The following is a 26,561-nucleotide window of genomic DNA, read 5'->3' on the forward strand; positions in this document are numbered from 1 at the left end:
TGTTATATTTGTAATGGGCTAACAACACAAAATCCAACTACTGTACATTCATCTTTCTTTGATATTCTCTCTTAAATCAGCCACCTGAGTTACAAAGGCTATAAACAATCTGTTTACGAGGCAGATTGTATCAAGAGCTTCTGGGGATGGAAAATTCAAAGCATTCCCATTCCTCAAAGCTTCTCAGTAGTTTTAAATAAAAGCATATATTTATTTATCAAGAAGTTTAAATACATAGCCACAAGTTTAGACTAGCACTATCGAGGAAAGAAACATGAATAAATTACTCATCTAAATAGCTCTTATAGTACCATAATGGAACATGTTCTTCAAAAGATTTCAAATTAATATACGCAGTCTTAGGAGCTTAGTTTCTAATATCCCTGCTGTACACCAAATTCTCCAGAAACAACAGTGCAGAGAACTACTGTCATCCCCCCAAACAATTAATTACAGTCCATTCTATCCTTTCATCTACAAGTGGCTTATCCAGATCATTTTGCATCTGAAAATAAATAAATAAAAGCAGCTGCCTCTCAGTTCAAACAACCAGCACTCTGGAACACTTCCTCTTGCTTTAGTATCTTTTGACAGCAGTGACTTCACTCCATTATTATCTTCATAAATATTTCCCCATAAACTGAAGTTTTCTTTGGTTTATTGCCTACCTGTGAATCGATAGCTTTAAAACACCTATTATTGGCAGGGCAATCATTTTGAGATGCTGTGCTGTTTGAAACAGTAATTTGACAATGTTTTTTCAATGTGGAGACATTTCAAATTTATCTATGATCAGGAGAAGTCTTCACTTAACATCCCATGGTTCTGTTATTTATATTACGGTAGCACCGATGGGCTCCAGCCATAAATCTGAGCCCTGCTGTGCCAGGCCCCATATAAAACACAAAGAGACAGTCCCACCCCTGAAGAGCTTATAGCTTAAGTATAAGATGAGAGACCATGGGCAGATGCAGTAGAGAGGGAAGTTCAAGGTAACAGTGAGACAACACAGGTCACTATAAACAGCAGCAGTCAGAGTCAACCAGCTGCCTAACCATTGCAAATTTTTTTATACGCATCACAGAAGAGAATTTGAAGGACAATGAGGTGGACTTCATTAACATTCTAGATGAATACATTCCATCTATGGTTGGAGGAAGGAAGAGGCACATAATGTTAAGGATGACCAATACAAAAAGTTATTTTCATTATGTACCGTAATTGGCTGAGCAAAGTGAGGTCCTATATTCAACTAGATGGCAGTTCTCTGTTGGGCATATACTGTTTCAGTTTTGAAATCTAATATCAATACATGCAAAAGTCAGTAAATAGTCCATGATGAATTATAATACAACTGTTTACTGCATCAGTGTATAAATAAAGGCAGAGCTTGCTTTTACCTGCCAGCATTTCATAGTCTTTTAGTTTCTAACTGAAGCCAAATTAAACTTCTGTTTTTTTCAAGAGGCTTATTGAGCAATACACTGGCATATATTTACATTGCTCCTTTTTTATTACTTATTCGTACAACATCTTACAAATGAGCCCTTAAAATGCAGTTTGGCAAAGTGATTAATATCAGCACCTTTGTTGCGTCGGTATCCCGTGTGTTTTCAATGTATGCCAAAGGCTTGTCTACATGGGAAAAAAGGCCATAGCAGCTGGTGCACACTAGCTATTCTGCACTAACTGCCCCAGTAGACACTCTTACTGCACACTAAAAAGGTCTTTGTGCACCGTAGCTTACTGCACTTTGGAAGTTGATTAAGCTAAATTACCCGCAGGCATTCAATGCACAATAAGTGTCCACACGGGTAGCTGGTAGGCAATAGCTAGTATGTTTTAAATTCACACCCTAGATTACTTCGCACTTACTTCCCTGTGTAGACAAGTCCTTAGTTTAATGATAAAAATAAGTTTGTGCTGGCTTGTACATCCTCAGCAAAATTGTTAACTAAGATAGAAATGCAGTTACTGTCATGCCTTATACTTGTACAAACCCCATAGAGATTGCACGGTTGTACACAGGTAATGGAAGATGAAATCTGAAGTCTAAGAGATGGTACGTGTATCGCTGGGGACAAAATAGGGCCTGTAAAATCTTTATTACAGATGATGTGATATTACAGGGACCCAACCTAACTTTCCGATTGCAGGGAGAAGTTATTAAAGTGGCAGTTATAAAACCCCACCTCACTTTAATTGTAAAGTGAACAAATTTGATCTCAAGTCTCAGAAACAGCCATGGAACTAGACAATATCACTTTTACAATCACATTTAAATGTAGTTCTCGGAAATCATTCTGTCTTGCAGGAGTTTGTTTTCTAGGTGGAATGGGTAAGAGACCCAACTGTTTGGCTACAATTAGAAAATAAACATCAACAATACATCTCAGTAACAGTATGTGATACATGATAGATTTAGGTAATGCTTTGCAATTAGATAAAATTCAGATTTCAGAGTAGCAGCCGGGTTAGTCTGTATCCGCAAAAACAGGAGTACTTGTGGCAACTTAGAGACTAACAAATTTAGAAAATCCCATACTCCCAATTTAAGGAAGAGTAAATATAATAATAAAAATAATATCCTATTATGTATCAACTTGCACAGTAAGACACAAAACCTCTTAATTTAGGAATTACGCAATTTTGGATGATCAGAGATCAAGTTATAGTAAACCTATTTCATATGTGTTAAAATGAGATGTGAAAGACCTGTTAAGTCATTAATACTTTCCCTGCATGTGACAAGCTATTAAGCATCTTATACATGTAAGAAACAGTGATACTAATAAAGCTTGTATTAGTGAGAAAAAGGATGGCCTATGGGCCAAAACACAGGACAGAGTCAGATGATATAGGTTCTATTTGCAGCTGTGCCACTGACTTGCAGTGTGACTTTAGACAAGTCACTTATCTGTGCCTCAGTTTCCCCATTTGTAAAATGGGGCAGATACTTCCCTACCACATATGAGCAAGAAGACTTTCAGGACCAAATTAAGCTCCAGTGTAGGTAGACATGTCTCCACTGAAGACTATTAATGAGTTACACATCACAGCAAGGTTTTCCTCATATTTGTAAAGTGCATAATATTAGCATTTATCAAGAGAAAAAAGATTCAACACTAAAACTAAGCCCTTTGAAAGAGATACAAAAGAAAGTAACAAAAGAATGTCTTGCACTGAGGTTATGTATTTAACAGTTTTACATGTAATATTTATATATAAAAACTTTAAGTGCTTTTCTCCAATTTAAAAATCTAAAGAATTCAAAAATAAGGCATTCAATATTTGAAAAAGTACAGATTTACAAAATGTGTATATTCTTTCATGAAAACTCCACATCAACATTATACACTTGGAAAAAAAATACAAACAGGATATATTACAAATTTATGTAGCAATAACTTAGTTCATACCATGCAATAAAAAGTACATTAATCAAGATACACAAGCTTTTAAAGTTTCTAAACTGAAGGGCTTAATTTTTTTGCAAACATGTTTGTATGCAAATCCTTAGAACTTGTGGCACTTAAAATTTCTGGTAGCCTTTCTACTGAGTGTTAAATTGTACACAATGATTATGAGGAGGAAGATTAACAAAGTAGTCATCTATTATGAATCGTTCCAGCTTTGCTCAACAATAGCTGAAACTCTTTTCTCATATTCACGTTTGTTTTCCTGATAAAGTTGTGCTGCCTGACTGTTTGCAGGACTGTTTGGATTAGGTTCATCAAGCAGAGACTGTGAGAGGACGGGGAAAGAAAAAAAAAAAGAGATACTTGGACCATTATGTTCTAGATAGTAATTTCATTTAAAAAAACCCACACACCATGGGAAACAACAAGATGTTGATTTTACAACTAGCTCAAGCCCTGTACTCCTGGGGTAATTCTGTGCCACAATGCAGAATTTCATGTCTCCCCCCGCCCCCCCGACAGAATTAGGGCTGCAGAGTTGCTGACTGCCACTAGGGGCCGCTGGACTCTGCAGAGCCATGCTCACAGTAAGTTTAACACCCAGCCTCCTCATTCTCCATGGGATGGAAGAGAGCCTGGGAGACCCACGTCTGGCGAAGAGTGAGGAAGAGCAGGGCTGCACCACACCATATACCCAGCCGGAACAGTAAAGAAGCTGAGGCGAGTAAAGGCTCTGGGGGGTGAGGATGTCTAGGTCAGGGGGTGCCACACCACTGGGGGGAGGAGGGTGTGGCTATCTCCGGGAGCCCCACACAGCGCCCTCCAAGACCCCCCAACTGGAACTAGGTTGTCATAGGGTTTCTTTAACTGTCTATTCCTGAGGAATCTCTTTTGTTGTTGTGTGTATTGTTGACACACTTAACAGGTATTTTGAAATAAATTACCAAAATAATTGAAAATGGAGTGATTACATTGTGTTATTTTGACAAATAAAATATGCAGATTTTTGCAGAATTTTTAAATATTGTGTGCATAATTTTTCATTTTTTGGTGCAGAATTCCCCCAGAAGTAGCCCTAACATAGGAAATAGTTCCATCCTAAATTAATGCAGCCCAAGTAGCTGGATTCCAGTAATACTGGCTCTTTAACGATTTGATAAGCATAACAAAACATAGGCTTCAAAATAAAAGAGTTAACATTTCTCAGACACCCTGGCCTTAAATACACAAACATTACCGTCACATCTGGAATAATAATGATCAGAAAAATGAATCCAAATAAATGTCCTCCTATAAGCATTCCCTGACGGGATTATTTTTATTGCTTAGAAATAAAGTGAATATATAGATCATCAACTAACTAGTCTTTAAAATCAGCTTAAAAGCTCTTGATTACTTTTCAGTACATTTCATTGGTGTTGATGCTGTTTATTTCACTGTGTCATCAGTTTTGTGAAAGAGGGTAATCATCATATACTTAGCTTGCTAAAAATTACCTGAATTGAAGTTAAAATAGATGAAACATCATACGTTGGACTCCAGCGATTCTGAAGGATGTCTAAACATATGCTACCATCCGCATAAACTGTAAACAGACCATAGAAATTATTTAAAACTCTGGCCATTTTTAATTTGTTGAGATTAAACACTGCGTGAATGGATGCACTATTTATATTGGAATGTGACTATTCAGTTTCTCTGAACATTTTAGGAAGATGATAAAGGGAAATAAAGTGTACTTCTGAGGAGAACATTTTTGTAAGAATCTGACACCAGTTTTATACCTTGTATTTAGGGGAAAATACTGAAAGCAAACAAAATAGGTAACATAAGAGAAGAGGAAGGATGGTCCAGGACTTAGGGCTCTAGCCTGGAATGTGCGAGCTCTGGCTTCAATTCCCTCCTCCATTTGTATGATCTTGGGCAAGTCACTTAGTCTCTCTGTGACTCAGTTTCCTATCTGTACACCAGAGATAACAGTATTTCCCTACCTCATAGAGGTGTTGTGAAGATAATTATGTTAAAAGATTGTGAGGAACTCAGATACTATGATAATAAGGGCCATATGAAGTACCTAAAAAGGAGATACTGGAATTCTTTATGTTTCACAGTGGGGAGAAAGAAATGAGTAGGCAGATTTGAATTTGGGTAGGGTATGCCTACATTTCTCATGGCCCATGTGACGGAAGAATCATCCCAGTGCTACATATGCCACAGTGCTGAATCAAACTGATATGATGCCAGTGATCTTCACTCAGTGTTTGCCCAACAGGAGCACTAGTATTCTAGAATAGCAGAGGTATAATTACACTCCTTTGCTGCTTCTTAGAGAAGGGGAAAAAATACAGCTTATCTACCCCTCACACCAAGTGTCTTGTGAAGTGTCTCTGGAGCATGACTAGAGAAGCACTAAGGACCCATCCTGCTCCCAGTGAAGTTAAGATTCCTGCTAACTTGAATTGGTGCAGGATCGTGACACATATGCATACATAAAGCAAGTAATCCTGATGAAAAAGGGGAACAGAGAAAAAAAAAAAAAAGAGCAAAGGACAAATGCACACAATGCTCCGGCGATCAATGTACCGGGGGTCGATTTAGCGGGTCTAGTGAAGACTTGGTAAATCGACGGCAGAGCGCTCTCCGGTCAACCCCAGTACTCCACAAGGAACAAGAAGAGTAAGGTAAGTCGATGGGAGAGTGTATCCTGTCAACCCAGCACAGTGTAGACACCGCAGTAAGTTGACCTAAGCTACATTGACTCCAGCTAAGTTATTCATGTAGACAACCTCAGGTAGCTAGTGACAGGTACCAGGGTCTGAATTCAGTCCCTTGCTGCTTAGGGCAGCAATATTTCAGAAGTAGTTCATTCAGTTTTTAAGAAGTAATTATATCATCATTCTAGCAGGCTGAAGGAGCAGCTTTGATAAGCTTTAAAATAAGAAGAAAAAAAAAAAAAAAAAAAAAACACCAAGGTCTCCTCTGCCAAACAGAAGATTGTCACTATTCAAGACAGGTAGTTGCAGTGGAACAAGGAAGTAAAAAGGATTATACAAAAGACCTTCCTAAAAAAGAAGGAGCAGAAGAAAAACAAAATAAGAGGGGAAAAAAATTAAGTGTTTGATTTTAGTGAGAGCAGGAGACAAGAGACCCAGCAATAAAGCATCTTGCTAAAATGGAAAGTTCTCAGAAACCTACACTGGTTATAAGAGAGTAGGATATTAATAGTCTTCCAAGATATTTCATTTCCTCACTGGCTAATATTTGCATTAGCTAACAAGACTACACAATGATTACAGAATGCAGAAGTAGCTTCTTCTAACTAAAACTTTCCTGGCATCAGGATTTTTACTGAACATGAGATATACTGTATATCTACTTTGAAAAAAAAATGTTAAACATTGCTGAGCTTCAGGCTGTGATATCACACTATCCTATTCTATATTTGTTTTGGCAAAATAAGTATGAATACTCACCATTCGGATGAAACATTTTTGATAAAAACCTAACAGTTGGAGGCTTATTTGGATATTCTTCTGAAAATTCTATTATTAGTTTAAAAGTACCTGTCCAAGAAAGCAAACACAAAAACATTATGTAACTATAATTGTATCAAAACATCTTTGTGAACACTTGACAACATGGTATTTATATTTCAAAAGCCAATAAAGCTGATACATATTGCTATGAACAAAAATAGCATCAGCATCTTTGTAAAATTTAGAGGAGCCTACTCAATACACAGAAAAGCAACTATTTAAATAGCCTACAACTTTAGTTATCTAAAAATTGTAACTGACACTTAGTTCAGACCACTGGAGGATTTTCTAGTTTATTACCAGATTCCGGGGAGGTGACACTGCATTTGGATAACAGGAAGTTTTGGACAACTGTATGTGACCAATAGTTTAAAAAAAAAAAAAAAAAAAAAGGAGAGAGCGCGCGCACTAATCTGCCATTTTGTTCAGCCAAAGTTTCCAAATGGTTCCTGTTTTGACAGTTTTGGGGATTCAGTGAATCAGAAGGTAAGTTTTCCTGCCTGGAAACACTTCTAAAGAAGAATTTTTTTTAAAGGAGAACTACTGAATTTCTGTTGACACCATTAATCAACAATGTAAAAATAATGACTATCACCACCCACTAGCTATTTTAGTGTCTCTTCAGTAGGCCTGACCTTCCAGTGCTTAGTCATTGAAATCTATGGGAGTTTGACCTAAAAATGGACTATGGCTGAGCCTAGTACATGAAAAGATGGATTTTTATAAGAAATGGCTTCAACCTTTAAAACTTGAGACTGATTTACTGAAAAATATTTATTAAGGACCAGTGAATATGTATGCCACTTACCACTAATTTCAACCAATTTCCATCCACTTTCACCTAACCTCTCTCTCCCTTCCCCCCTCTACACACCCACCCACCCACCAAGCTATTTTCTGACTTGCAAGGAAACTAGAAAGCCCCCTTCTTAATGACCATTCCTTGCAGAACTGAAACCACCCCCCCTTTCTGCATATACAGTAGATATTACTCTTATACAGTTCTTTCGTGTTTGTTTACAATTGATCTTTTTCATTAAAACAATTTTATACAGAGATCACGTCAAGATTATTTCCTCTTGCTCTTAATGAAATCTGATTCACCTTTGTGTTGTACCCTGTGCTAAAGACAAAGCCATACGTAACCAGAGACTGTGAAAATCTTTGTGATTAGGCATAAGACATATGAAACAGTCTGATGGTATTTTCCTTCAGATGTCCTACTGAACATTCCACTCTCCCTGTATATAAACACTTCTAGATATGGCCACTGCTTCACAGGTTTACAGTTACTCATCAACCACTGCAGAGACAAGACAATGCACTGGTACGAGTTTTGGTCAAAATACAGTAGTCTCTGTTAGACAGCAAGCCCTTACCAGCTCACATTGTTTGTTGGCTTGATTTTCCTAGTTCAAAATTAAGTTCTGTGTGTATTGTGGCTTAAAAAAAAAAAAACCCAACATACAACATTTTATATATACGAAATATAAAAATCCTTCTTAAAAGCAATGCTGGGACCATTTACAAAAGAAGAAGGGAATAAAAAAAATTAGCTACCTACCATCCTCAAAAGGGGTACCTTCTGGCCTAGAAATAAAAAATATAAATATAAATATGCTATCTATTTTTACACAGGCACCCACACCTCCCCCATCCCCTTCAAATTAGAAATAGGGGTGGGGTGGGGGGGAGTAAATAATTAAGATGTAACTCCTTGATATTTCCCAGGATACGCAAAGTACTCTCCTATTAAACTGGTAACTTTGTAAGAAATCCAATTTCTGGATTAAAAACTATTGATCCAGGACAATAACTGTATTTCATAAAATGGGGATGACCAGAATCAATGGGCAGATTCAGATTCCACTAAAACTGCAATAAGGTCACTAGCAAAGTACTAAGATTTATGATAAAAGACTGAATTGGTTCCCAATCCGTGAGATACCTAATGTAACTAGACAAGTTCTGCCCACAGAATTGTATTGTAAACCAATCTGGTCACTGCTAACACATCTAAATTTGTCTGCAAAGGGCATGGAATTCTTATGTGCTTCTCAGGGGGAACTCTGCCTTTTCTTGTTTTCCTACCCAATCTTCAACATAACAATCTCCTTGCTTTCACTATGAATTGATACAAAATTTAAAAAAAAGACAAGAAAATGGACATTATAAGGCTACAGCAGGACAAAAATGTAGCTGCTTTCCTTGTGTGCTCTACTATGCCTCAGTATTCAAGGCTATAGACCAAAGAAACCTATTTCCTCCTCAAAACATACTTACTAATTTTTGCCAGTTTGTCTCAAACTCAGCATTTTGACTTAGTACATGCACATAGTCTCAAGCATTTTCACAGAATCAGCCATTATCTACCTTATATTTAACCATTTAGCATTATCTTCTCTACAGTGAGCAAAAGTCTTCTCTTACCCAAATATAACTGCATTCCATTGCATAATGTTATTCTCAGATGGTGCACCACTGACACCCACAGGAGGGTCTTCTTGCAATCTAACAATTAAAAAAATAGAATATGAAAAGATATACATGTTAAATATATTACACACACACACACACACAAGCAAAACAGGATAATAGACAGAAACGTGTAAGCATATCCAGAGTTTGTACCCATTTCTCCTTCAGGACTAGAGAATTCAGGCTGTGGTTTGGAACACAGACTACATACTTCAGTGTTATATGCACATTAAATATTCCAGACACAGAAGCCCACCAAGGGATGCAGATCAGGATTTTCTCTTCAAATATTTTGTCAATATATAAAGACAGATCAGCACTAAATAAATAAGTGCAGCATATGTTTCCTCATGCATGGAACACAGCATCAAATACAAGAGCAGTTATGAAACATCTTGTACATCTGGTTTAAAACACCACATAGCAAAATGATGAAATGAGCATTCAGAACAACACCCGCTGGCTACAGCAGTGAAGAGAAAATGATGTATAACCACAAATTGACACATCTAAACTGTAACTATTGAGGAACCCAACCAATTATATTTGTGTGATGCACACATTGGAAACTAGTAGAAGGGAACACAGATCAGGTTTTTCTTATGTTTTTAATACTATATGGACCAAATTTAGCCAGGCCACACAGACCTATTTTGGCTAGTAACCTGTTCTCTCAGCATGCTCAGTTCAAACAAGTTAAATGTCAACAGCATGAGCTACCTACCACTTTGGCCAGGAAGAGAAGATAGCTTTGGCATTTAAATCAGGACAAAGTTTCACACACTGCACTGTGGGAAGGTCTTTAACTACAGAGAATTTGTGGTGTGGCCTGAACTGGAAGCTTAACTTGTTTGAACAGAGTCCAGAGATATTTAAGAGCTAGGAACAATATGGTATTTATAGCATTCACATTCCTTTTCTACAAGCAAAACTAAAAGCTGTAATTAAATTAATATTTCTCTGTAATTTTATTCAAAGGGAAGAAAAAAATCAGTATTTAGGTGTGTAATGTGTCAAATCCCTTTCTCATCACCACCTTGCTGGTCACTGTACAAAGTTTACATTCAAACAGTAATCAGAGTTCATAGCCGCACAGATAAGCTGCATGGTCCTGGCTGCTATGTCACTCTAAAAGAAACAGGAAACAAAAACAAACAATATTCCCCACTCACTTATGACAAGACTCTGACATTTTAAAGATATGTGATCTCAGTTTGCAGGCATAAGATGGATAGATTACATGCCTGATACATTAAAACATGGAATGGAATGTATTTATTTAGATGTACTTTCCCCTCACATGTAAAATCTCTACTTCACCTCCAATTTTAACAAAATAAAATAAAATAAAAATCACTGCTTCCAACAGCTATTCCTTTTCACGGGTATCATAATTACTTTCATTTTTACCCTCTACGAGACCCTCCACAAGCAAAAAGATTTAATATCCTATTTTCGTTTAACGGGAACTAAAAAATGTTATGCTCAAATAATGCAATATCCAGATGCAATGGGTGAGTTAAGTAGCGTCTAAAGCTCAATTCAGAGGTTCCCAGCTTTGTAGGTTCAAATCAGGCTTTTAATATTGTATTACAAGGCTATGTGAAGCTACAAATGCATATCATACACATATGACCGTGGTTTACGGATGTAATACTGTGGTACCTGCAAATACAACTATAGCTAAAAAGGAATACTATTAAAGTTGACTCATTTCCAATAATTTATCAGCCACGTTAATTCATATCATGTTGAAACAAAGCATACAATTTAAAGCCCATAACAATTAGCTTATAAAAGGCTTTTCTACGTGCATAATAGATGTTGTACATAACACATGTAATTAAATGATAAACTGGAACAGTTGTTCCAGAGTGTCTGTAGTTCAGCACTTACCATTTTTAAACAGAATATAATTACCGTACTTTTTTCACTAATGTATAGAAAAAGGTCCTTGTTTACAAACATTTTTAAACAATGTGTGACAAACTATCAACCAGAATAGCATATACATGAATCCAGAAGTGTTTAGTAGTTCTGTGTGCCCATCTTGAGACAAGCCAAGGTGCCAACAAGCTGATGCTTTTATTCACTTCAGCTGGAGTTGTCGATCTTCAGCAGTGGGAGGATGGGGGCAAGGAAGGTGGAAGACCAAACAAAGTACCTCAAGACAGGTACCCAAAAAATGAGGCAAACTCTGAAAATGTTAGCTTTATTGACTAAGCATTTCACTTCTAGGCTCACAAAAAAGTTACAAAAAACAACTAGAGAATGTTGATGTGTGATCTCCAGAGGTGGGTTTTTTTGTTTGTTTGTTTTTAAAAGATCTTAAGTCTTTGAATAATGAGAGTACATTTGAAACCTGCATAAATATTTACAGGCTCAATATTTCCTCCTCTGTCAAGTTCCAGCCTGAAGCAAAGTTTGACATCATGCAGCCAGTTCCCTTAAATTAGAGGGTTATTGCATCATGGAATCTCTGATATAATCAGAATGTACTGCTTTAAATGTTATAACTAAGTGTTTGGTCTATGAACAGTGGCTTTTAGGAATAATACAGGTTTCCTAACACCACCACAGGCATTACACCTCTACCCCGATATAATACGAATTCGGATATAACACAGTAAAGCAGCGCTCCGGGGGGACAGAGCTGCGCACTCTGGCAGATCAAAGCAAGTTCGATATAACGCGGTTTCACCTATAACGCGGTAAGATTTTTTGGCTCCCGAGGACAGCGTTATATTGGGGTAGAGGTGTATAACGAAAGGCTCTTTGGACATTTCTCATGCAAGCTGTTGACAGAGAAAGGAGAGTGGCCACTGTTTTAAAGACATAAGCAGCAACTTTTATCCATAGATGCCTCCAGATGTCAGCATACAATAAGAAGTAGAGAACTTTGGAGGAAGTAACCCTAAACAAAAACAAAAGCAGCCTCCTTTCTACAGAGGCAGAGATTCAACTAATCCCTTTAGTAGGGCAGGATATTTTAACTTTCTTATCAAGGGGTGTGTGTGTGTGTAGGAACAGCATTTACCATATAGACCCAAACTTGCTCAGCATCCCTGCCCCAAAGAGTACAGGGAGAAAAGACTGCTGGTCCGGTAGTCCTGACCCCAGTAACAGAGCTTTGACAAACCAGCGTTTTGCCCTCTTACCAGCATTAAGAGAGCTTTTTGCATTCCTTGAGAGCAGACAATCCAGAAAGTGAAAAGATTGTTTCTGTATTATTAAGTCTCCCTTTCAAAGAACAGTCCAGCATGGGGGAAGGGGAAAAGGGACAAAGATAAATAAAGCAGATTAAATCCTAAACATGGAGAAGCCCTATACTGGTGCACATACTTGATACATTGGAGAATTTAGGGATTCAGTGTAGTCCAGTGAATAGGGCTCTAGACTGTGGGAATCAGCAGACTGGATTCTATTCCTAGCTCTGTTACTGACTTTGGGCAAGTCACTTCACCTCTCCGGGCCTCAGTTTCCCCAAGTACCACACAGACAGCAATAGCTACCTGTCCTTTGAGCTTAGTGGCTGGAGAGGGCTGTATAAGAGCCAAGTGTCACTCCTGGTCTCCAGACCATGGCAGGCCGATCCGGAGGCGGATACCCGAGACACCTGAGGGGTCGGTCTGCCTGCCCCCTGCTTTACACCTGGGCAACGCCCGCACAGCTCGCCAGGCCCCGAGGCCTTGTGGATTTGTGTTGGCAGCTCCTGTGCGCCAGCCCCGGGGCCGCTCCCTAGGCCTGACTCACCCAGCTCACAGCGCCGACCCCAGCCCGGCAGCGGGGTGGAACAGGACAGGGGAACCCCCTGCGCTGCCCCCCCGCCCCCAAGCCAGGGAGCGCCCACAGCTGCTCCCGCCCCGCAGCAACAAGGGGCTAGCTGCCGGGTACCCCCCGAGCCCCACAGGTACACGGCCCTGTGGTGGGGGTGCCAGGGGGCTCCTACCCCTCTCCCCTCTGCAACGCAGCCCCCGGAGCTCGGAGCAGCGCCCGGGGCGAGCCAGGACCCCGCGGAGAGGCTCCTGCCTGGGCCAGGGGGGGCCTGCAACACGCAGGGCATGGCGGGACGCCAGGGAGCCCCACGGGGGGGCATGAGGGGAGCCCCTGTGCTCCCGCGGAAGGGCACGACCCCGGCACGCACCCCCCCGGGGAGGGCTGGGGAGCCGGCCAAGGCGAGACGCTCACCTCTTGAAGTCCCTCATGAGCCTCCGCCTGGCCGGAGTGGACATGATCCTCTCTGGGAAAAGAGTCCCTGTCCCCAGGAGCCTCAGCACCGCTCACAGCGCGGCGGTCTCCCTCCCCAGCCTGCAGCGGTGACGGCGGCACAAACAACCCTGCAATGGCGTCTCCCTCCGCCTGGGGGAGGGAAAGTCACAGGCCCTCTCTGCGACCGTACCACTACTTCTGGTGGGGAGAGTGTGTGCGCGTGTCCGCCCTCCGAACGTACCACTGCGCCGGCCGCGGGGGGAGGCAAGCCGCCGACGTTCTAACCTCAGGACCGGCCGCGGCCCGGAGTAGGGACGTGCGACGTCAGCGGATCTCTTCGCGAGCCCAGCCCGGCTGCCAGGCGACGGCCCTGGAGGCAGGAGAACGCTCTGGAGGCACAACTCGGTTCCCTGCGCTTTAGAAACGTATGAATCATGCACACAAACACGGGTGCTGGTGGGACTAGAGGTGCTGCCGCCCTGCTGGCTTGAAGTGGTTTCCAGGGTTTCCTGTTCGGTTCAATGGCTCTCAGAGCCCCCCCATTATACAAATTGTGCCAGCAGGACTGCACACAGAGAAATAGGCCCCTGCCCTAGGTACATCCTCAGCGGCCTTGGCAAATTCCTGCCTAGGTGGGCAGATGGGCCTGCCAGCTGCACAGCTCCATAGGGTGAGCAGAGGGCAAAGTGGGCTGCAGCTCCCTCCCCCTGCCTTTTCTGCTTTGGAAGTGGATTGAGTTCAACCAAAGACACTACACTTGGACCACAGCTCAAAGTTTTTATTCCAAAATAAGAACATCCACCCATGTGGAGCTATTTGGGAGTAGCTATTCTGCTTTAAATTCACACTCCATCTTATCCCAAAAGGCCTTTCGTTTAGGGTGACCAGATGTCCTGATTTTATTGGGACAGTCCCGATTTTTGGGTCTTTTTCTTATATAGGCTCCTGTTACCCCCATCCCCTGTCCCGATTTTTCACACTTGCTGTCTGGTCACCCTACTTTCGTTTCATGTGTAAACCAGCCCCCATAGGGGCTATCAGGCACAGGGCATAGTTAATGCTGCTTCCAGCACAGTCCTCAAGAAGCAGATGCTACTGAAGCCATGCCTACACTACAGTGACTATACTGGTATAGCAACATCGCCCCAGCATAACCCAGTAGTGAAGACACAGCCTACGCTGACAGAAGAGGTTTGTCCATCTGTGTAGAGGTTTTTCCATTTGTGTAAGAACACCACCTCCCTGAGTCGGATTGCCAACCCTCCAGGATTGGCCTGGAGTCTCCAGGAATTAAAGATTAATATTTAAGTAAAGATTATGGCATGTGATTAAATCTCCAACCAAAATTGGCAACCCTATCCTTGGACCCCACAGAAACCCGTTCACAATGAAATGGGCACTCTATGGCAATTAAAGTGTGGAGCAGAGAAGCAGCTACACTGAATCATAGTCTATATTTAAAATTTAGGTTGACGTAGCCACATCGCTCAGGGGTGTGAAAAATCCACACTCCTGTATGATGTAACCTAACCCTTAGTGTGGACGTTGACCTAACAACTGTCACTTGTTTCCTTACCTGCTTGCTTTTGCTTCCTGCTACCTATATACTTGAAGAGGAGCATCAGGCCCTTAATTATAATCCCTAATGCAGTATTTTAAAAACACCTGTGTTAGCTAATAATGGTGTTTTCTTATTACTAGATGAAGCAGATTCTAAACTAAAGCTGCTTTGTGTGCTTTATTCGGGGATCCCATTGTGCTAGGTGCCATGCAAACATATACAAAGAGATGGTCCCTGCCCCCAAAGAGTTTATAATGTAAGCCCCCCATCCTGTAAACACTTATTCACATGCTTAATTTTAATAATGTTTATATTTCCATTGTCACAAGACAATGGAACTGCTCACCTGCAAGTTAGGAATGTGCATACATGTAAGCAGGGTCAGGGCTTAATATAAAGAAACAAAAATCTTATAAAATCTTCCATTGTAATGGAAGACAGAAAGGATCTATTAAGTTAGCTAGTGCTAGTTCATACTTGTTAATGCAGAATTGTTTCCTACATCCAGGGCCAGCTCCAGGCACCAGCTTACCAAGCAGGTGCTTGGGGTGGCCATTTCGGAGAGGGGCGGCATGTCCAGCTGTTCGGCGGCAATTTGGCAGACGGTCTCTCACTCCTACTCGGAGCGAAGGACCTCCTGCCGAATTGTCGCCGCAGATCGCGATTGCGGCTTTTTTTTTTTGGCTGCTTGGGGCGGCCGAAACCCTGGAGCCAGCCCTGCCTACATCAATAGGAAATAATTCCCTCTGCCCATGTGCCAAGTGATCTCTCTTTCCTCTTTCAAAATTGCTCCCCTGACTTCCTTCACTTTTATTCTATTGCTGGTCATCTCTAATTCTCTTGCGTACCTGGCCTTCAAATTGTTTATATTGTGCAAATTAAATTATTAATTCTTCAGGGGAAGAACATTATCCAACTTTGCGTTTGTAAAAGCCATATGCATGTTTGGCCCTATATAGGTAATAGATAATAAAATAAATAACAACAACAATAATAAAAATAATAATAATGTTAGTTTAACAAAATTAATTGACTTCACTGTTGTTAATATACTGCGTACCCTTGCTACTGAGAACTCTGTGGTGGCAGTGGGGATACAATTCAGATCTCCTGTGCCAAAAGCATAGTTCCCTACTCCTTGAAGGAGACCTTCACTACATTAGCGATTGGCAGAGTACAGCCTATGACACATAGCTGAGCAGTTATGATTCCTTCCAGTAGAGGGCAGTGGTATCCATCCACACTGGCTAGTTCATTACAATATTGCATAGTGTTTTGTCCAAAATCAGATATAGTGTGACCATATCATATGGATTAATCTTAACTAATTAAGGGGATATTTTATTTTATCCTGAGATTAAAGATACATTTTAATTAATTTATTTTCTTAGAAAAATAAAAACAAAGATTTGTGCATTTTCTCTTTCAGGCAGTTATATGTAACACTATTATTTAGGTGGATTATGTGGAGGTTTTTTTTAATCAAATTAAATTCATTCTGGGTTGTATTTTAAGTTAAATCACAACTGCAATAGTCAAAGTATGCAGTTAATATGCATGTGATTTTTGGGTTTCTCTTATAATTCCCTTGCCATGAAGATTTACCGAATCTTGGTAACCGAATCTTCAGTAAATAACCAATTTTTGGTATTTACCGAAAACCTCACTGCAGGAGTCAGTCATTTTAGACATGTCTGCTGATATTGTTATCCTGCAGTACATTGTTAAATAGACTTTAACTTGTTATTGCAGTTACATCCTATTGTATTTCACTAAGGACATTTTAGTTAAAATATTACGTTCACTTTATCATGTACTATAACTCATCATGCAACACTGCATTACAATGATTCATTATAAAATATTTTCAAACTAGATTTTTTGTCTTACTTGGTCTCATATATTTAAAACATTATTGGGTTTTTTTCATTCGGGAATGTGCAGAATAACACTGTAGTGGCTAACACAATTGTCTGGTTTTAAGTCAGTTATTGATTCTTAATTATTTTTCCCTGAAAAGGGATAACATTTGATTATGGCAGAAATTTAATCAAAAGTGGCATATTTTCAGACAGTGACATTATTTTTGTTAAAATCTTGAACAGCTCAGATTATAAACAATACATGTTTATAACATCCTCAAACTGAAAATCCTTTTACATGCAGAAATAAAGGATTTCTGCCCTTTAATAAGCCTTAAGAATGTTAAGAAATGGCAATGAAACTGAACTGTTTACTTTTATATTTGTTATGGTATTTCAAACCCTTAAAAACTTCATTAAAAAAATTCAGGCTACTGGAGCCCTGTTCCTGCAATGTCCTTGTGGAGCTTATAGCAGGATCAGAGCCTCCGTGACAAGACCTATAATATAATCTACACACCCCAAGCACCTAAAATCAAGGAATTGAAAAATCAAAGGCATCTGTCATAAACTTTTTTTTTTCTTTTACAGTAGCATATATAGGCCCCAGCTGAGTTTGAGGCCCCATTCTGTTAGGTTTTCAATAAACACATAGTGAGGGACAGTCCCTGCTCCAAAAGTTTACGATATAAGGGACCAGAATGTGATCCATTCTGTGCTCTTCTGAAGGGGAATAACTGGATAGAAGGATCATGATTAGCAGCTTCTGCAAAGCCACTACTAGTAATGAATTTCAGAGTTGTAACCATGTTAGACTGTCTCACCAAAACCAACGAAGATGTGGATGTGTGGAGCACCAAGGAATGTATGTTGTACCAGCTGTAAGGCTGGATACCGCCCCAGAACCAGAGGGAGACAGGGAGCCAGATTGTGACCGACACACCGTTTTCCAGACGGCTTCTGAGGCAGCAAAACAAAGCAACGATTGAGCCCTAAATGGAGCAGGTAAAGGCTGAGAAAAGAAATATAACACGCTGCCTCCCAATATATTAATATAACCATAGCCCCGTTATTTTTACCAAGCCCAAAGAAGTAGGTATTTTATCACAACCTTAACTCTAACCTCTGGATTTTAAAAATGCATTTTTGTTATCTTGTTTTCTGTCTGTAATCATAAATATATTAAGAGAGCTGGTTCAGTAGGACAGGTTACTTCATATATGTATGGACACTATAGGAGTTCATAAGGTGCTCAGAACTGCTGTTTGTTTGTTGCATATGTAGATTAGCGGGAACAGTGCCTGGCATGACCTGTCCGCGGCAAACTCGCACATGACTGCCCCAGGCTGAGCCCGACTGATGTGCGAACAAATATAACGTTGACGTCACACGCGTCCTTTTGCCAAGGCTGGGGGAGAACAGGGCGCCCGTGTCTATCCCGTGCGTGGGCAGGGATGCTGACACGCATGACTGTGCTCCTGCCCACGCTCTGTGTTGCTTGTCAGTGACGTGACAGGCAGCTGCGTCGCTGTCGCTCCCGCCCCCACCCCCCCATCATTCCGCCAATCACCGGCAGCCACCCACCCCTCTCTCCCCCCCCATTGAATCCCACCCCCACCTCTGCTCCAGTCAGAGCCCCGTCCCCATTACCACCCCCAACAGCCCCGCCTTCTCCCCCTCTGCCGCCCAGGACCCCGCGCCTTGCCGTCACTTCCGGCTGGAACGCTGTGAGGTCACGGAAGCACCGCGGCCCGTGGGCGGATGCTGCGGGCGCTGTTGCTGTAGCTGGTGGTTGCTATGGTAACAGGGCCCGTGGGGGAGAGCCGTGCCCAGCATGGAAAGCGGGCTCGAGCAGGTCAGGTTAGCCCAGGGAGGCTGGGGCTTGGAGCTGCCCGGGCCAGGGGGAGAGCCGAGGGGCTGGCAGGGGAAGCGGCTGCGGCAGGGAGGCAGGGATGGCGGCTGGGGGAAGGGGCTGGTAGCTAGGCTGGGGGTTGAACTGGCTGAGTAGCTAGGGCTGGGGGAAGACTGTGCTGGGCAGGGGCTGGTGGCTGGGCCGGGCAGCAGGCGATGTTGCCGTGGCTGGGGAGCGGGGAGCTGGCGGGAGGCTGGGGGATTGTTGATTTCGAGCATGAGGAGCAAGGGCTCAAGTGAGGCGTTTTTCCAATGTCTCTCTGGGATTGCGAGGGCAGCTGTCATCCAGTCAGGGCCCTCCTCAGGTGTGTAATAAACCTGGCAAGGCGTGGAATGTAACTGTTCTCTCCCCATCTATAGCCCTAGTAGTAATTGGGAAGAAGTAATTGGGGCGGGGGGAGTTGGACTCTTCCTGAGGAATCATGTGCCCCCGTGTGGGGGAAGTACAGATACTGCACTAAGAAACTCCATATAAATTCCTAGACAGTTAGATCAGGGTTTCAGGGAGGATTTGGTTCTCTTTTTCAGGCATTGTGGGTGTGGGCAGTTCCTGGGAAGAGTTTCAGGTGAGAGACCCATGTGAAAGATTCTGGGCAAAGGGTAGCTAAGGTCTGTCTGGATTCTCAAGAAGCACCTGCCACCCATAAAATGACGGAGGTTATTTTTGAAACATTTCCAGATCACAGAGTTTGAGAGAGTGAATCACAGTGTTATTCTGGTTTGCTTTCACCACACCCCAATAAATGTAGTGATTTTGATCTCACTGACTAGTCAGTGAAGGAGTTGTGATTTTCTCATTCTTATGCCCCTTCCTCATTTGTAGGTAAGAGCAAATTTTGTGTATTCATGTAATCAGTGGTATAAACTATGCAGAGGTCAAATTATTCTTGTCTTGGTTAAACCCTTTATTTCTTGTAATATTTTGAACAACTATCTTATGCACCTATACTCTATGAAAAGAGGATGAACTTTTTAATAACTAAATCTGGTGAATAAATTTATCATGAAGTATGGCTAAATTAAAAACTTGTGGAGATATTCAGGAATTCCAAACGGAGATTATAAGGGAGGCCCTGGTCTCTGATCAAAGGAGTTTCCAGTGGGCTGATTTTGATCAACACTCTTTGGACTATGATGTTTATTTCACTGTTGGAGTGAACTTTCTAAAATATGTTAAATTTGACTTTATTTAGGTTGTTCAAAGGTCCTCTTGTTCATTTTTTGGCTTACTTTTAAATTTTTTAGACTTGTATAATGATATGAATATTATCGCACTAACTTTGCCTCTTATATTGTTCATGATTTCATTGTTCGTTCCTTTCCTTTTAATGAGCGTTAAATACAAGAAGTGTTTTAAATGTACTGTTATTTAAGAAGTTTCTAGATATTGTCTATAACACCAGTCCTGCAGTTGACCACTTGATTGAACTGGGAATGCACATTTGAGAAAGGGCCTGATCCTGCCGTCCAATCAGACTATTATTGTTGTTACTGGGATAAATTTCACACATAGAACCAAATATTTAAAATGTACAATGGAGTTATTGCTGTCTGTAGGAGTAATTCACCTTGCTAATGTTGTCTGCAAATTATAGTTTAAGAAAACTAAAAAATAGTGTATGCCTCAAACTAATTTTTAACATTTTCTCTTTCTATGAAGAAATAAAAATCAGACTGGAAGATGGAGATGTACGAGACCCTTGGCAAAGTGGGAGAGGGGAGTTATGGAACAGTAGTGAAGTGCAAACACAAGGAAACAGGACAGATAGTAGCCATTAAGATATTCTATGAGAAACCAGAAAAATCTGTCAACAAAATTGCTATGAGAGAAATAAAGTTTCTAAAGGTTTGCTTCTTTTGCTTTAATCATTTTGTAAATCAAAAGGAAAAGTGCTTAGAAATAAAATTTGCATCATTATTGGCGTATACCTGGACTATTAAACACATAAAATATACCAAGAAAAAGCGTGTTATTTGACTTGTTTTATTGCCCAGCCTTTTAAAAAATAAAGTGAATATAAAAAGTAAAGTGAAGATAAAACTTGTGACTATGATTTTAAAAGAAACTTGATAAGTTAAACACTCCATATTTATGAACATATTAACCTTGTCTCGCTAATATTTAAAACAGTAGAGAGCACGGATACGAATTTTGATGGGCTTTTAATTTGCCACAATTTTGCAGACCGTTAATCCACTGTGTAGTCTTATGGACTTCTGCACTGGCACAAAAGTCTGCTGGTGTCAGCTTTTGATGCAGTTGACATGGATAAATTTGTAATTTCTTTACCCCTTGTCCCCAAAAATTGTGTTTCAGTCTATTGCGATACATGGCAGCTTTGCTGAAGGTTCTCAACTGTAAGAGAAATATTAAACACATTAACTTCTTTCTACCAATCTACATACATATTTGACTTATAAAATTAAAACATTCCCCATTTTTAATATTGGGTTGGGAGTCACAGAGTCCCATGCTTGAGTCTGTCACCGATTTACCATTTGACTTCAGATAACTCATGTGCATTCTCTTTGGGACTAGATCCTCAGCTGCATCAGGAAACTGGGTAGGAAGAGCAAAAGTGGCTGCAAAGCCAGTTTTTGTGACTTTCCACTCTAAACTCCAGGTCTGCAGCTCTGAGTGGTGCCTAGATCCAGCAGCCCCGGGGAGGCCACTCTGGGAGCTGCACATCACCAGAATACAGCAGTACCCAGACACCACTTTCCCCAGGCCCTTTCTCCAGTACATTTCCTATAGCCTACACCATCACCACAGGGGTGTGATGTAGTCGTCATCCCAGTTCTGTGCCACCTAGAAACAGAGGAGGAATCTCTGGCTATTCCTTCCCAGAGATTCCCCAGCATCATTTTGTGGCAGTGAAGGGGTTTCCTACTCCCCTACCTCCCCCGAATGCAGTGGATTCAGGGGAGGTAAAAGCAGTGCATGTGGAGGATCCTGCAAGAAAGTTAATGCAGACATAATGTATTATGTTTTCTTGTTAAACACATTAGAGATGGTTTGGGACAGATTCCTGTTTGACCTGGCTTGCCCTCTTCTCTCTCAGCCAACCTAGTGTTTGCAAATTCAAAGCCTAAGATTTAAATTCATTTTTTACAGTTGAGTGACTGCGTCATAAAGTCTGACTCAGCACCAACCCCACTCATTGCCCTCACAGGACATTTATTTTTTAATTTGATCCTTATCAATTTTTAATTAAGACTTGGCAAAAGTACAAAAAAACAGATTCTGTGCCAAGGGCCTGATCCTCCAACTTGTATAGAAGTCAAGGGGAATAAAGGCTCTAGCTCTAAATCTAGACTAATTTCCATGTGCCTTAGTAGTATTAATCTGAATGGATGCCTCTATAACTGAGAATGTAACCCAAAATTATTCAAAATGGTTATAATTAAAAAGCTGAGACACATCATCTTTGTCGTCCATTAATAAACAACTTAATAAAACTTTAAAAATACTAAAACTAGAATATAAATAAAAATAAAATATGGAGCTTAATGGGAAATGGTGCACATTTTTAACAATACCAGTTTGACATGAGGCTTTGCATCTTTAATTGATCAATGCAAATAAAGTGCATGACAGCAGTTTTTGGTTCACTGTTAGTGAGCTCTGACAAAGGGGGGGGGGGGGAGTTCTAGCTTTTATACCACAGAAGAAGTTGATTTTCTGGGGACTTGAAAGTCTGTACAGCATGCATTTTTTTTAACTTTAATTAGGTCCAGTGGTTTTAGCAACTCACTAGAGTATATTAGCAAAAACAACGAGGAGTCCTTGTGGCACCTTAGAGACTAACAGATTTATTTGGGCAGAAGCTTTTGTGAGTTAAAACCCACTTCATCAGATGCATGGAGTGAAAAATACAGTAAACAGTATAAATATTACAGCACATGAAAAGATGGGAGTTGCCTTACCAAGTGGGGGGTCAGATTCAGCTTCATTTTGGCAAAATAGCTGAATAGCCTTGGTTTAAATGTTGGGGGAAGGCTGGAGTAGAGGGAATAAGAATTTCTGAATATTTACAAAATGAAGTGAATCTTTCATGTCTACCCTTGCAAGTGTGTCTTGGTCAAGGAGAAAAACTATCCTAATAGAAATAAATACTGAAAAGCTACAGTAGAATGTTTTATTTTCTCTCGCCAACAGCAATTTCGTCATGAGAACCTGGTCAACCTGATCGAAGTATTTAGACAGAAAAAAAAAATTCATTTGGTGTTTGAATTTATTGATCATACAGTTTTAGATGAGCTACAACATTACTGTCACGGCCTGGATAATAAAAGACTTAGAAGATACCTCTTCCAGATCCTTCGAGCAATTGAGTATCTCCACAGCAACAATGTAAGTACTTTATAGAAGCTACAAAATAAGGCTAAAACAAAGTGGTGTTATGTTTTCTGATTACATTTTTTTGATTTTACATAGTGTTTCATTTCCCAGAGTTTGAAAATGTTAATTCCATATTAAAATATTATAGTTTCATAATAATAGCCTAAATGCCTCCAACTGAATTTTGATTTTTAGAACTGAAACACTTGTGCAGTAAAAGATGAAATACATTAAAGGGTTAGCCATTAAAGGGTTAGGTACTGTTATTCTCAGGGGTGAGCTGTGTCCACACTGTTTTGATCCAGATCTAAACTTTGGTTCTGAGATGTTTGGAGCATGGGTTATGGTTCTTGTCCATTTCTGATTATTATAGCTTTCTTATTAACCTACTGCACCATTGTATCCCCCAGTTTCAGATTTTCAGGGCCGTTTGCTTACAGCCAGGAGCGGCGCCAGGGCTTTTGCAGCCCTAGGCGGCAGCACTCCTCCTCTAAGCATTCGGCGGGGGGGGGGTCCTTCCGCTCCACATCTTTGGGGCACTTCAGCAGCGGGTCCCGGAGTGAGTGAAGGACCCGCCGCCGAATTTCTGCCGAAGACCCGGAGCGGAAGGACCCCCCACCGCTGAATTTCTGCCGAGGGCGGCAAAATGCTGCCCCCCAAATCCTGCCGTCCTAGGCGACCGCCTAGGGTCGCCTAGTGGAAGCGCCAGCCCTGCTTACAGCACATAGCTCTTCACCCCAGCTCTCTTTGTCTTTTTGCAGTTTCTTCCCTTGTCTCCAGGGTGCCTATTTTTTCTGTTTCTTTATTTTGAGGGGTGCACTGTTACTTCTCTTTTTCTCTCCGCCCCATACACAGTAGGCTGTTGCCGTGCGTAGCAGTAGCAGACTATGGTCATCCCCTCTGCAGACAATTTTGAGAATTTAGGACACTGTATTGCTTATTGTGATCCTAAAGTGGCAAAATGTATATGTTTGCTTCAGTCCATGCTCTTTGAGAGTAATCTTTTTTGCAGAATCCCTTTTATTATTAAGGTAGATTTGACTTTCTTTCTTTTGTCCAGGTCATACATCGTGATATCAAACCTGAGAATATCTTAGTATCACAGACGGGAATTACTAAACTATGTGATTTTGGTTTTGCTCGGACATTAGCTGCCCCTGGTGATGTTTATACAGATTATGTGGCCACACGATGGTACAGGGCTCCAGAACTGGTATTAAAAGACACCACATATGGGAAGTATGTATTTTTATTTACATATCTTATTATTAAATTGGCATGGAGCAGCATTGTTAGAACTTACACTTTTTAGAGCAATATAATACTGTTGACAAAAAGCCAGAAATTAATTTGCTTGTAGGTGAAACAATTTTCATATAAAAATCATGTTAAACCAATCAAAGGATTTAAAATCACTTTGACAAATCAAATCTCTAGTACCTGGACATAGTAGGGGAACGTTTGATGCGCTCTGTCACATATTTTAAAGAGGAGAGTAAAATAATAACAAAATTCATTCCCAATACCCAACAAAATATCCACATATGTGGGGTCACATACATGCATTTAAGGCTTGATCTTGAGCCGATTGAAGTCAGTGACAACGCTTTTACAGACTTCAGTGGTACACGGTGTACCATTAAATAGAATACTCTAATTTTATAGACCATGGAGATTCTCAATATTTTTATATAGTTCCTAGACAGATGGTAATCCTTTAAGTGTTACAGCATCAAAAACATCATAATCTTTAATCAGATTAGGGCTATTGTCTGAGTCTCAAAAAGAAGATTAAGAGAAATGTCATGAAACAAGAAACAAAAATATCTGGCAATTTCATATGAGAATGCTAATTAAAGTTCTGCTGTTAAGTATGACTTTTGGAGAATAATGTGCCAAATTCACTCATAATACATGTTAATGCTACTACACAAGTTTAAGGACTGTCTTAGTTGTTTTGTAGCTATATTAATTATAAATCTTAATATACAGTTCCACAATCTAAAATATCTTCACAATTAATTACAAAATAATACTGCAGCATTTAACTGTGAAATTATTTTAAAGTGTGATTAATTATGTTTTATCCTTTTATATTGTCAAATATTCTGTTATTTTAGAGGTATTTAATTTTTAAAAATGTTCTTTTAAAATATCAGCTCTCTTTAAATATGTTTTATCTTAGCATCAGCATTATTGTTGAGCACTTTGTTCATTTCCTGATCTTAGACCTGTGGACATCTGGGCTTTAGGTTGCATGATCATTGAGATGGCCACTGGAAATCCTTATCTACCCAGCAGCTCTGACCTAGACCTGCTCCATAAAATTGTGACAAAAGTAGGTGAGTATTGCTGATGTGTAATGCAGACAGTATTTAAGAAAAACATTGACATGTTTTAACAATTGGATTGCTGTGCTATAGAATCATAGAATGTGAAGTGGAAGAGACCTTGAGAAGTCATCAACTCCAGCCCCCTGCACTGAGACAGGAACAAGTAAACCGCCTAGACCATCCCTGACAGGTGTTTTTACAGCCTGTTCTTAAAAACCTCCAATGATGGGAATTCCACAACCTCCCTTGGAATCCTATTCCGGAGCTTAACTACCCTTATAATTAGAAAGTTTTCCCTAATATCTAACCCAAATCTCCCTTGCTGCAGATTAAGCACATTACTTGGCTTACTTTCAGTGGACATGGATTACAATTGATCCCTGGCTTCTTTATAAGATCCTTTAACATATTTGAAGACTGTTTTCAGTTCCCTCCTCTGTATTCTTTTCTCAAGTTTAAACATGCCCACTTTTTTAAAACCCATCCTCACAAGTCAGGTTTTCTAAATCTTTTATATTTTTCTTTTTGCTCTCCTCTGGACTCTCTCCAATTTGTCCAGATCTTTCTTAAAGTGTGGCACCCAGAAATGGACACTGCACTCCAGTTGAGGCCTCAGCAGTGCCAAGTAGAGCAGGACAGTTACCTCCCAGGTGTCTTACATACAACACTTCTGCTAATACACCACAGAATTATATTAGTCTTTTTAGCAACTGCATCACATTGGTGATTCATATTGAAACTGTGATCCACTGTAACTCCCAGATCCTTTTCGGCAGTACTACTACCACTAGACAGTTATTCCCTATTTTGTAGTTGTGTATTTGATTTTTCCTTCTTAAGTGAAATACTTTGCATTTATCTTTATTGAATTTCATCTTGTTGAATTCAGACCAATTCTCTAATTTTTCAA

The 26,561-nt window shown here is 40.3% G+C and overlaps 2 protein-coding genes across 3 annotated transcripts in view; one reads left to right on the forward strand and one right to left on the reverse strand.

The window, feature by feature from the left end:
* Positions 1–3,173: 3,173 nt before the first annotated feature.
* UBE2B (ubiquitin conjugating enzyme E2 B) lies at positions 3,174–13,808 on the reverse strand. Its single transcript, XM_054038665.1, has 6 exons — positions 13,622–13,808; positions 9,386–9,466; positions 8,520–8,545; positions 6,893–6,982; positions 4,916–5,004; positions 3,174–3,744 (listed from the first exon to the last, which is right to left on the reverse strand). The coding sequence occupies exons 1-6, from the start codon at positions 13,663–13,665 to the stop codon at positions 3,616–3,618; spliced, it is 459 nt and encodes a 152-aa protein (XP_053894640.1). The 5' UTR covers positions 13,666–13,808; the 3' UTR covers positions 3,174–3,615.
* A 4,976-nt stretch (positions 13,809–18,784) lies between these two features.
* Positions 18,785–26,561, forward strand: part of LOC128841529 (serine/threonine-protein phosphatase 2A catalytic subunit alpha isoform) — an 84,074-nt gene continuing 76,297 nt past the window's right edge. Inside the window, exons 1-6 of one of the 2 annotated variants that reach the window (XM_054036592.1) lie at positions 18,785–18,920; positions 19,656–19,799; positions 20,637–20,822; positions 23,136–23,330; positions 24,379–24,557; positions 25,548–25,660. In XM_054036592.1, the coding sequence (XP_053892567.1) occupies positions 20,658–20,822; positions 23,136–23,330; positions 24,379–24,557; positions 25,548–25,660 (652 nt within the window). In that variant the 5' untranslated portion in view covers positions 18,785–18,920; positions 19,656–19,799; positions 20,637–20,657. The remainder of the gene's footprint in view (positions 18,921–19,655; positions 19,800–20,636; positions 20,823–23,135; positions 23,331–24,378; positions 24,558–25,547; positions 25,661–26,561) is intronic. The other variant, XM_054036594.1, reaches the window with a different exon arrangement.

The sequence above is a fragment of the Malaclemys terrapin genome, chromosome 8 (assembly GCF_027887155.1).
Source record: "Malaclemys terrapin pileata isolate rMalTer1 chromosome 8, rMalTer1.hap1, whole genome shotgun sequence".
NCBI lineage: Eukaryota > Metazoa > Chordata > Testudines > Emydidae > Malaclemys > Malaclemys terrapin.